Genomic DNA, 12,107 nt, shown 5'->3' with positions numbered 1-12,107 from the left:
ATGAAATGTAGTGAAACAGTAGTACAAATAGAGAAGAGTCTAGGGCTGTCCTCGACCAAAGAAATTCTTCGTCGACCAATCAATTAGTTGATTTAATCAACAAATCTGTGTGTTTCTCCGCAAAGAATCACACAAAAGCACCACTTTAAATCTTGCGTTTACCAGAGATGTGCTCATAAGTTTCTTGAAAATAAGTCACTCGGCATGAAAAAAGCATAAAAATGACTAATCGACTAAAGAAATCTTAGCCAACTAAGACCAAAACAACCGATTCGTCGACCAATCGACTACGAGGGGGCAGCTCTATAAGAGTCATAAGCCAGCAAATTAAGTAGCCTACATAACAATATCTAGTTTGCTAACATTAACTTCCATAATCTACTGGTCATACTGGACTAATAAGACTGAAGCAGTAAAACCCCTGCGTGTACTAAATCAAGCAAATGAACTCGGCCTTTCATCTGTAAGAGAAATAATGTGTTTCTTCTTGATCTCACTTGAAGGGTGGCAGATTTCCCTGTCTGTCCCCACACTTAACACCCTTGCTTATTGTGTGTGTGTGTATGTGTGTGTGTCTTTTTCACGGACGACATTTTGATGTTTCACATTAGGAGAAGCACAGGTGTAAATAATAATAATTAACAATGGCTGAATTTCATTTAACTGCTTCAGTTTCAGGGTCCTGGTATTGTGCATACTGGCTCACTGTCATGGCTTACTGAGACAAAAACAGGGCCATCGTTACTGTTCTTAGTAACGCCTGTGCTTTTCCTACTATGACAAGTCAAAATGTCTGCTGTGAAAAAGGCCTGTTTTCAAACATGTCATCTACAGTAATTTGAAATTGCTGCAAAACACCAATAGACAAGATGGAAAAATACACTTAAATGACAAAAACAAAGACTCCCAACAATAAAAACAAAAGCCGTACTGGTTTTATGATCTTTCTTGGTTGCTATTGAGCAAACACTTGAGAGACAGGAGGTTGGGGATGGGTTTGGGAGTGTGGGGGAGGGGTAACAATAGGTCTCAAGAATAGAATGGCATTTGTCCACTATACTGTACATATGAACTGTACTGTACAATTACAATTGTAGTATGGCTGTTAAGCAGTGAATGCAGGGATTTCATACACATCCGACATTTTTTTTACAGAGCTGGGATCCCCTTTTGGCTGGAACACACACCAGCTCACTTGGTCCCTTTGATGGCGGTATTTCCCTTGTAAGGGGGGAAAATAAAAAAGCAGCACAAACTTAAAAACACATGAAGTGGTTTTTCTCGTTCTCACACAAACATACAGTCACGCTGCATGAGCGCTCGCCGCACACACACGTAAATCATCCGCTGCCCAAATCCGTACATCTCAGTCCAAGATACTAAAAAAAAAAAAAAAAAAAGATAAATATTTGACTTCAACTACCCAGCAGAGGCTGGTGTTCCGGCTTTGTACAGTATTTATACCTGTATATTATATGCTATAAAGAATTTCTGTGACATTAAAATTTATTAAATAAGGGAAAAAATAAATTTGTAGTAACAGAGCAACCACTGCTTACACTGATTGTTATGAACTGTAAACTCATAAAGCAGCTAATAATGGTGAGCTTTAAGCTCACTGTAACATCCGGGATGTTGCCTAATTTCTTCTGCTTCAGCTTTCCAGCTCCGTAACATTCCCTGACGCTGAGTGGTCTTCCGCATATTCCAACATTTTTCCCTTTTCTCTGTCCAACCGCTCGGTGCGTCTCCTCTTGGTAAAGAGCTGCCGAGGCACTGTGAGAGTGTGGGTGGCAGTTTAGTCCACAGAAGAGGACTGTCCCTCTGCCAAACATCTCCACTCTTCTGGAGGTGGAAACACTGTACACGGGCACTTGGGGACACTTCTTTGCAGACTTCAAGAGGAGCTAAGCAAGTTGCCATTGCGTTACCTCCCACTGAGAACGTACACGCCTGCGAGGGAGTTGGAAAGGGAGTGCTTTGGTGTCCCGGTGTCCTTCATACCATGAATTCATTACTGCCGTACAGTACCAGCTGCTGTGGTAGGTCTGGGGGGTCCCTGCCGTGGCCACCGCCGTCTCTGGGGTGCCTCAGGGTTGTCTTGGCCCCTTTAAGTTTCTGTTTGCCCTTCTCTGGATTGAAGGTGCCTCTGCTGGTAAACTGCGGCCTTTCGTCGTACGCGCCTTCCTGATCTCCCGTGGGGCTACCGTCTATGCTGTCGGATCGGGAGGCTCGAGGTGGCTTCAGGACCTGGGCCTGGGTCGGACCCGGACCCGAGCCTGCGGGGGGAGACTTGGAGTGGAAACGAAAGCGGCGGGAGGTGGCGGCAGAGGAGGAAGAGGACGACGGGTGGAAGTGTGACGAGGAGGAGTAGGAGGATGGACTGGAGGAGGAGTCCACAGAGTCCAGGGATTCAGGCTGCCGGCGGAGAGCGCGACGTCGGGGGCTCGTCATGTCAGTTCTCCGAGGCCAGGGGGAAGTCAACACTGGAAAAGGCAAAGGTAAGTTTTATTCATCTTTTCGCTCCAATTATACATGAAAAATAGCAAACTGAAAGGTGAGTTGTGATTTCCTGCATAGTGACGCACCAGAGAAGTCAGAGGTTCCCTCAGAGTCCACATTGAGGTTTTCAGAGCTGTCGGCTGTACCGATAGAAGCCTCCGACTCCAGGGTCTCATCATCCGATGCTCGTGGCTCCAGAGTCAGCATCTCAAAAGTCAACTCCTCTCTGCAAAGGCAAACATTATCCAGATTAATAAATGATCTGAACACACATGGTGAGACATAGCTTATAACACATACAAATTGGAAATGTTATTTTTATTAATTCAGATCATGTAACATTTTCCAGAACATTTTAAGTGCAGTGACGGTGTTTACTTCTCTTTCTGCAGGCTCTCAATCTGCTCCGTCAGCACTCTCTCCTCCTGCTGCATGGCTGCATGCTGATGCTCGGAGATTTCGGCGAACGCGTCCTCGCTCTCTTCACCGCCGCTCACCTCTATCACGGGGTCAGCCACAGCCTGCAGCCGCGGACTAACTGGCGGCGAGGGCGCGTGGTAGCTCAGTCGCTGCACATGGCCTCTTCCCTGAGAAACAAATCAAGGGCAGATGTTGTCATCTCACTGATGTGAATACCACATTTGTGCTCTATAAAAAAATCAGCTGACCAGCACTAAATGAAAACAGTTACGCTGTCATGTACAGTACATTTCACCACTTTTAGCAAGCAGCTACTCACTCGCACATGCAGTGACTGAACCAGTTAAAAACAGCACAGCAGCACTAAAAGACTGATCAAACACAAAAGGTAGATACAACACGATACACAAACTTTACCTTTTTAGCTGCATTTGTCTTCTTTGAGCAAAAGTGAGAGGCAAAAAGAAGAGGAATCAGTAATGCCAGGTTCATGAAGGTCAGTTTTAATATGCAGTATCAGGGTCTGTCAGTTCTAGCAACTGATCTGCTGCCTTTCTAGCTGAGTGGCAGATAATGTGCACATCTCAATCCTTTCTTAGTTCTTAGAAGTCAAGCTCATTGTAAAAATATCCAGCCCGGTCGCACTAACTGGCGTATGAATGACACGATAATTCGCAAATAATTTTGCGTGCAATAAAAACGCCGTTCTTGCTTTTGGCGCGTCATCATCTGTACGCCATGTAGTCTGTATTGACTCCAATGTAAACACATCCGAGTAAATATGCTACTCTCAGAGCTAGTGACGTAGAATAAAAAGTGAGAGAGACGGCTTATGGCGGGCGGGAGGAGAGGTGGACGGGTCCAACAATCACATGACTTTCAACCAGGAGACCGTTGAAAGTCAGGTGTTTGTGTCCCAAAGTGGTGTTGTTTATTTTGAAGTTATGTAAGTGATGTTTATGATGTTTATTCCGTACTTCTGTAATAGATTTTATGTCACAGAATATGCTGAAAAATGTTCATTTTGTATGTTCCATACTCAAAATAGCATAACGTAAACCTAATTATAAGTGACTGTATTATCTCCTGACTTTCAATCTCAAGACAGTTACAGAAGACAGAAGCAGAGACTCAGTGAAGTGATGAGTCATGCTTTGGGGATGGAGAAGACAGATGTTAATATTTGAAGAGATGAGACTATGTATGCAGTGATCAGCACCACAACAACATCACCACTGGATGATAGTTTGGGGGTGCGTGCCGTGTATACATACCATAGTGCGCGCTATGCACATGAATCTAACAGCTATTAGTATGGGTTTCTGGGTAAAGGAAAGGACAGGTTAGGGGGGAGAATCTGGAGAGGAGAAAAACAGCTTACAAAGGAGGAAATCAGGGCAGGTTTTTAGGATGGCTCAGTCAGGTAGATTTAGCGATGAGTCACTGGAAACACGTGATTCATCTGATAACAGCGGGATTAGTCATATTCGTCATATTATCCGATCTTACCATCGACTGTCGAATGAGGGTCAGTCTGCACTTGGCCTTATTCTCAGCAAACTCCAGGCTGCTGATGTCCTTTAGTCGCACTTTGTACTTATTCATCTGTTCACAAATGATCAGTTCGACACACCTATGGAGGGAAACATAACCACTTCAGAAGGACAGGAAATACTCCACAATGTCACGGCAAAATGATGAGTTCATATTAAGTTGATATAAAACAAATCCTTTCCTACACAGTCTTATTTATACAGTAAAGTATGCGCCTCGTATTTCCCCTGAGGCCAGAGGTTCTCAATTTTTTGGAAACAGAAAACAAATCTCATAAAATGTTTCAACCATTATTGAGAATATCTGCAGCAAAGCATAATTTTATTGAAACAATATTATCATGGTGTAAGTTATGGACTCAAACATTTTTTTGGACAATGATACATTTGCTTATATCACAATGTCCACAATGATACGATTTCGATTCACTTCAATTTAGGGGCCTGCGATCAATATGATCATATATCCATTTAACACAATCAGCTACATTTACATCAACTCACAGAAAGCAACTAAAACATGATTTGACAATTTTATTACTGGCCTCTGTAGGAAGGAGGGGCCACTTGGACGGAAATGGTGACACAGACCTGCCATGGGAATTTCAAAATAAAGGCGTATCTTAAAGGATAACTTCTGTATTTTTCAACCTGCACCCTATTTTCACATGTTTTTGTGTCTAAGTGACTAAAGGGGACCACAATCTTTGAAATTGGTGTGTTGAATGTTTTGCTAAATGTGTGCAGTTGCCCCGAGCGACTACATTACAGCTGTTTAGCGGCTTTCGTCTGCAGTGTTCTCCCTCAGTGCTAAACCAATTTAAAAAATTGTCATTAGTCACTTAGACACAAACACATGGGAAAATAGGGTCCAGGTTGAAAAAACCCCCCCGAAGTTATTCTTTAAAGATGGTGATATGTATTGATGTTTTCACTTTGCATCGATGATATTGGATTGTTGATCATTGAAGCGATGAACACCCCCAATATGTACAGTAAAATTCTCCCACTTTTTATTCAAGTTATTGTTTATAAGTACTGTATATTGTTGAGAAGTATTGTATAGTTGTTTTTTGCTAATTATTTGGTTTCCATGTTTTTGAGTTTTTCGATACACAAGGTTGTTCTGCTATAATTACAATATCTTCAGCTGACTTTGGTTTTGACTGATCTGTTTGCTTTTCGAGCATCACCTTCATTATATTTATATATCTTCTGTTCTTCTGATAAAGATATCAAATAGATCAGATCAGATCAGATGCCAAATATCTGCCCAAATGGTACTTTCACTGTCTGAATAAATTCTGTTAAACTGGATCTTGATAGCTTGAATAGAGTTTTGTTAACTGCTCCCACATGAAACAGATTAATTCACTCCCATCCCAACCTTTCTGAACCACTGCCTTAGAGCAAAGGCAGAGAATTAATTTGATATACATGAAGTATGTTCTTACGCTGTCGTCTTGCCGATGTCCTGGACACTCTGCAGCGGGTCAATGGTGTCAGGACAGCGCAGGATACAGGGAGCAAACACTATAGCCAAGGCGTTAGCTGACATACGGTTTGTGTCCTCTTGCAAGGCGACCCTAAAAAAGCATGAATTCAGTATTAGAATAGTCCATCTGGGAGGAAATAAAGCAGTTTCATGTATCAGTCCTCCTCTAACATTGCCATTGGAAACAGTTTTTACCTGACAAGATGAAATATGAGGCGTTCCACAGTGTTCAGGTGAGTTCTGCTTAGCTGGTCAATAACTGAATACACCCCTCTGATCGCTTCCTTTTTATCCTGCAAAGCTGAGGAGGCATTTCCACAAGACAAATCACCACCTACTGTCACTGCAAACACATACTTCTTCTGCTGTGCACAATAATACATCATTGTTATGGCTGCATTTGAAAACACAGTGGAGCTGGATACCAGATGTTGACCACTTACCCATGGTACGTATAAACTCCTCATACAGCTCAAACGTCATCAGAGGGTTAGGCAGGTCTCTCAGCCACTGCTTGAAAACACTAGCGATAACGTGGATGTTGTAGTCGTCCAGATTCATGCTGTCAACATCTGTGTGGTCACAAGGAGAGTACAGACAAAACAACACTTAGCGATCACATTGAATCTTTTCCCACCACTCATGTTTCTCAGCTTTAAAAGTCGGCTCGCATCATTCACCTGTGTCGAGTCCCTGCTTGAGCTCCTTTATTTTGTTGGTGGAGCCAGATTTCCTGTATATTCCTTCAGTGTAGAGGCCATGCATCTCAATGTAGTTGATGAGCTTCTCCACCACCAGGGGCACCGTCCTCTCGTCATTAGTCAGACGAGAAACCTCCACTCCGAACTGTCTTGATGAAAGCTCCGGATCAAACTGTTCACAGACACAATATACTCTGTTAAACACATAGACATGCATACACTTGCACACAGCAACAAAGACTTTTAAAATGCTTACAAGAATTGATAATGTTTTAAAGAGGACGTATTATGCTTTTGTGCTTTTTCCCTTTCCTTTAGTGTGTTATATAGTTTTTTGTGCATGTAAAAGGTCTGCTAAGTTACAGAGTCCAAAGTCCACGCCAAAGGGAGTGGTACATGTCCACAGGGGTATTTTTATCGCGAGGGATCGCCTCGCTTCCCAGCATTGGACGCTTGGTAGGTTGCCACTAGGCACCTGATTGGACAAACGCTTTCCCTTGTGGGCTGCTGCTCCCAGCTTTCAAACCGGAACCAACATGGCGGCTCGTTTGGAAAGTTTCTTCTCTTTTATTACGAACATAGTTCACAAAATGTGTTTCTGAAAAGTTCAGAAGCTCAGAACAGAGCATTGGGGTGAAAATAGTTGTTGTTTTTTTACATTAAAGCATGTAAACACGTTCTAGTAGAAACCCAAAATACGAATTTGAAAATAAGTATAATAGGTCCTTTTTAAAAAATTCTCTGCCCGCTAAGTATTGTATTTTAAGAACTATCACTGTCAGTACGATAGATTGCAGACACTAGCTACTGTAAATAAACCCACAGTAAAACAATTAGTGTCATGGGACATTGTTGCGCGGGTGCACAATATGGCCGACTCACCTTCTTGCTGCATTTGGTGGTCATCTTCTGGCAGCACTTTCTGTGGCAGGCGTACCGGCACACTGGAGAAACACAGCCAGAGAAATCAAACGGGTCATTTCCACTGTCCACAGAAAGGCAGTGCCTCCTCATTATTCAGCAAAAGTTAAGACAAAAGAAAAAAAAATGTTATCGCTTGAGAGACCAAAGCAGCGCTGGCTGGCGTGAGGAAAACATCCTGTGGGAATAAAGGACAAACTGTGTGGGGAAATCTGTGGAGAGACGGCGCCGCAGACCCCATGAGTCCAGTTGAAAAACAATCTGATTAGGGCCGAGGAGGGAGAGAGGGTGGGGCCACAGACATGGGGTGTGTGTGTGTGTGTGTGTGTGTGTGTGCGTGCGTGCGTGCGTGCGTGCGTGCGTGTGTGTGTGTGCGTGCGTGCGTGTGTGGGTGTGTGGAGGAGAGGGTGATTGTGTGTCCATTTGCGGTCACAAAGATTTTAGTGATTTCTTTTAAAACACATTATGTCAAAGTAAATGAATTTAATAATCTGGTGTTGGTTACATCAGAACAATGTTGGCTGTGTGTGTGTGTGTGTGTGTGTGTGTGTGTGTGTGTGTGTGTGTGGTAGGATTCCAGCAGTCACTGACATAAATTTTAAGGACATGTCAATTATTTGGACTTTCACCCAACACAATCTTGTTTGGTGACATTAACCTCGTTTCCACTAGAAGATGTTTTAGGAGTAAATCAGAGATTCTTTTCACTCATGATCATGTGAAGATAAAGATAAATTGTAGTCAAATCTTTCATTTTAAAACTACTATTGCATCAACCCAAATATACATCACGTGTTTTTTTTGGCGTTGTCCTGTCTGGAAGTTGTCTGTGTTTTTGTCTTGCAACTTTAACCCTTTCACAGTGTGTTTTCAATTCATGAAAGTTAATTATCACCTTTTTGGTCACCTAAAAACGTCTTGTTCAGCGTTTGATTGTGCTTAGCTCCACCCTCTCGTGTGACTTCTGGCGGCAAAAACCAGGATGGCGGCAGCCAAAATGCCGAACTCAAGGCTTCAAAATGGCAGTGAACAAAACATTGGGTGACGTTACGCTGACTACGTCCACTTATATACAGTCTATGGCTGCAACTTACAATTATTTTAATGATCAATTAACCTGTTGATTATAAATATATTCAATTTATTATAAGCTATTCAATCACATAAAGCAGAGAAAAGCAGCAAATTTTCACATTTAAATGTTCAATACGATATTCAGAGCATTAATAAAGCGGCAAACAACTTTTTGTAATGTAAAGATATAGTGGAGTAATGTTTGTTTGCATAGCCAGGCCGACTGCAGGTACATTTTAATGCACTCTACAGAGTGGTGAAGGAATAAGTCCTTAAAACCTGGAAATTAGTTAGCATTTTTACACTTCCGGTTTCCTTTGTCAATTTTTTTTTTTTAATAGATTTTTGGTTAGCTGGCTGAAGTAAGGTCTGTGGTTAAAACAAGCTGAAGATATTTTAACGTTTTGTTCTACAATATAAAATACATCAATAAATATCTCACTCTTGAATTTTGAAGCTTTTATATGTCTTAAAAAAGGCGGTTGCTAACAAGTGGCTAAATGAGACTACTAAACGTCATCACGCTGACTCGTCCACCTGTAGCTTAGTGGTGGTGAGGTGAAGTCATGCGACCGTGATGTAGTTAATTTATAGCCTAACGTTATTTTTTTACTATTGCCGATTGCGTTCCCACTTCAAAAATCATAAAAGTAGTGTTCATTTGTGGAGATTATTTTACGGAACAAAACGTGTAAGTATCATAAAAGTTTATTTTCTGCAATAATCCACAACTCAATGAAAAAATCCCATTGGCTTGTTGTCGAGGGAACCAGGGTGATGCTAACTTCCTGGTTGGCCTACAAGAATATGTCATCCCTGCAGCACTCTATTCCATATAGAGCTCCTTTAAAGCTCCAGTAGGCAACAAGTTTTTTTCACAATTCTGCAAAAATTCCATAATAACCTTTCAGCATATTGTAATTCAAGTGTTCTGAGAGAAAACTAGACTTCTGCACCTCCTCATGGCTCTGTTTTCAGGCTTTAAAGAAATCTAGCCCGTGACGGGCGACTTTGGCCAATCACAGGTCATTTCAGAGAGAGAGCGTTCCACACAAGTGTTTGTGTGTGAAATCTTGCAGATGCCATTAGGAGCACCGGAGGACACCAGAGGACACCAGAGGACACCAGAGGACACCAGAGGACACAGAGGCACATGATTTTTTTCATACTATTGGCTGTGCTCCGGTCATGTGAGCGGTGTGTTGTATTCCCTGAAGCGGTCTCAACATGGCTGGCGGGTCACAGACTTTCTCATTTTACAGCTAAACCGTGCACTACAAGATGATTCTGAAAACATATGAGGTGAGAAATAGGCATTACAGTAAAAGAATATTGATTCATATTTGATCAGCGCTGCCTAGTTTGACCGTTTGGCTGTCATAGATGGCAGCTGGATGGCAGACTCCAGGTCAGCTCTGACTGGTTGTTTTCCTCCGGTCTGTGAAATCCTGCAGATGCCATTAGGAGCACCGGAGGACACAGAGGCACATGATTTTTATAAAAATATATATTTTTTTAATCATATTTGTTCCAATTCTACCCACTGCTGCTTTAAGTACCTTGAACCACCAAATATTGGGACTTTTTCCTTGATAAAAGACACATTTTGTCAGATCTACTGTATGAATTCAGGGATTCTCAAGGTGTCCTGAATCCCTGCTGTGATCTTTTGCATGCACACTCACATTTGCACACACAGGCCCGGTCCATCATCCAGATGAGTGATGAGCAGTATTCACAGTATGTGGGGATGCTGTACTGGGTGGACTTGAAGATGTGGCCGTTATGCTCCTCCACCTGTAGAGAGCAGCAGAGCACAGGTTCATTTGGAGTTCACTTGCACATTTCCCTTCACATTTATATTTGTGTTTTGTTTGTATAGCCTTTTCTATTCTGGTCGCTGGTGTATTTATATCTTATTATTCTAAAGAGCAAATGGGGGTGTAAAGGACTGGCTGTTAAAGCAAAGTGTTGTCTTTCTCCTGCTAATGATCATGATCATGTACTTAGTAATGATGAGAATGAAGAGAGACTCACAATGTCGGTGTCCTTTTTCCTCCGTTTTTTGCGTTCAGGTTTAGGTGCCTGCTGTAGTTTAAAAAAAAAGACAAAACAGAACAACAGATACGTTTTAGTATATATCAAGTTATGTCAATATATATGTAAGAATTATTAAGAATTGATGTATACCACAGATAAAATCCCTAGAAACTAACACCCCAGAAGGCTTTTATATATGATATTTAGTTTATAAAGACACTTCAAAAAAAAACTTTCCTTACACATCCAACTTTCTTACTGGATCCACAACAATTAACACACATGTATTTCTATAAGGGGATAGTTCTGTGTTTTGAAGTGAGGTTGTATGAAGTACTTATCCATAGTCAGTGTATTACCTACAGTAGATGAGTCAACTAGAGTCAAGATGAGTCAGTATGCGCGCGGTTTGGAGAAACAGACAGGAGTACCAGCATTGGAGCTAAATGTGTTTTAGCCACCTAAAAAAATCAATATCAGTTTAAGTGTATGCTATATTTAGAATATTTTCACTGTTTTATCTTGTGATGAGACAGCTATACAGTCTATGTTTCCGACGGGGAACTGAAGCCGTTATCTATGTTCTCGCCAAAGCCACAAGACTCCATTGAAAAAAACAGTAATTTCACCTCGCAGAACACAGGAGCTGCTGGTCTACTGCTGCCTTGATCGGTTAGTTTATTTGTGTTATTGAGTGACTTCGGTTATTTTCGAATTCACAAAAATGTCTGCTTTTCTTCAATGGAGCCTGGTGGCTTTAGGGAGCATAGATGGATACAATGGCTTCAATTCCCTGTCAGAAACGGCTGTAGGTAAAGCGGTGAAAATATTCTAAATAAAGTGTACACTTGAACCGATATTGATTTTTTTTTAGGGTGTCTAAAATATGTTTGCGTCCCGTCCACAGCAGTACATTACTTTGCATGCCAACAGTCATCTACTGTAGGTAATACACTGATTATGGATAAGTACCTCATACAACCCCACTTCAAAAAAATCCGAACTATCCCTTTAACGTTAGCCCAACAGAATACATTCAACGGATCATAAAATGTCTTTAACAGTTTAGACATCATCCAAAATCATTTTTTCTAGGAGGCCGTTGCGTGTCTTTACCCTGCTGAGTGTGCTGTCCTGAGGTTTGTACTCGGTCATGAACTCATCCAGGAAAACCTTAAAGGTGTTGACCCACACTGTGACGGGAGATTCTCTCCAGTCCCTCTGCTCCTGTCGCATGGTCTTCTCCAGGATGTGCTCAAACAGAGCGTAGAGGTCTTTGTAGCGGATACTCTTCCCATCGTCCATCTGGGGAGGAAGACGACGGGGTCACAGGAAGAGCACAGAGGTTATCTATTTGATGTTCCAGTATAAAAGATCTATTTATTTATTATTTATCATGTA

General features: G+C 41.8%; 1 protein-coding gene across 9 annotated transcripts in view; it reads right to left on the bottom strand.

The window, feature by feature from the left end:
* Positions 1 to 928: 928 nt before the first annotated feature.
* Positions 929 to 12,107, bottom strand: part of myo9aa (myosin IXAa) — a 135,995-nt gene continuing 124,816 nt past the window's right edge. For 4 of the 9 annotated variants that reach the window (XM_074621676.1, XM_074621726.1, XM_074621705.1 and 1 more), the window contains 14 exons: positions 11,823 to 12,011; positions 10,704 to 10,754; positions 10,352 to 10,463; positions 7,554 to 7,615; positions 6,651 to 6,843; positions 6,414 to 6,542; positions 6,166 to 6,271; positions 5,930 to 6,061; positions 4,432 to 4,555; positions 4,197 to 4,244; positions 3,340 to 3,360; positions 2,881 to 3,089; positions 2,589 to 2,728; positions 929 to 2,486 (listed from right to left, as the gene is read on the bottom strand). In XM_074621676.1, the coding sequence (XP_074477777.1) occupies positions 1,999 to 2,486; positions 2,589 to 2,728; positions 2,881 to 3,089; positions 3,340 to 3,360; positions 4,197 to 4,244; positions 4,432 to 4,555; positions 5,930 to 6,061; positions 6,166 to 6,271; positions 6,414 to 6,542; positions 6,651 to 6,843; positions 7,554 to 7,615; positions 10,352 to 10,463; positions 10,704 to 10,754; positions 11,823 to 12,011 (2,004 nt within the window). In that variant the 3' untranslated portion in view covers positions 929 to 1,998. The remainder of the gene's footprint in view (positions 2,487 to 2,588; positions 2,729 to 2,880; positions 3,090 to 3,339; positions 3,361 to 4,196; positions 4,245 to 4,431; positions 4,556 to 5,929; positions 6,062 to 6,165; positions 6,272 to 6,413; positions 6,543 to 6,650; positions 6,844 to 7,553; positions 7,616 to 10,351; positions 10,464 to 10,703; positions 10,755 to 11,822; positions 12,012 to 12,107) is intronic. The other 5 variants (XM_074621713.1, XM_074621737.1, XM_074621682.1 and 2 more) reach the window with 4 other exon arrangements.

The sequence above is a fragment of the Sebastes fasciatus genome, chromosome 2, assembly GCF_043250625.1.
Source record: "Sebastes fasciatus isolate fSebFas1 chromosome 2, fSebFas1.pri, whole genome shotgun sequence".
NCBI lineage: Eukaryota > Metazoa > Chordata > Actinopteri > Perciformes > Sebastidae > Sebastes > Sebastes fasciatus.
This window is presented reverse-complemented; position numbering and strand designations above follow the sequence as displayed.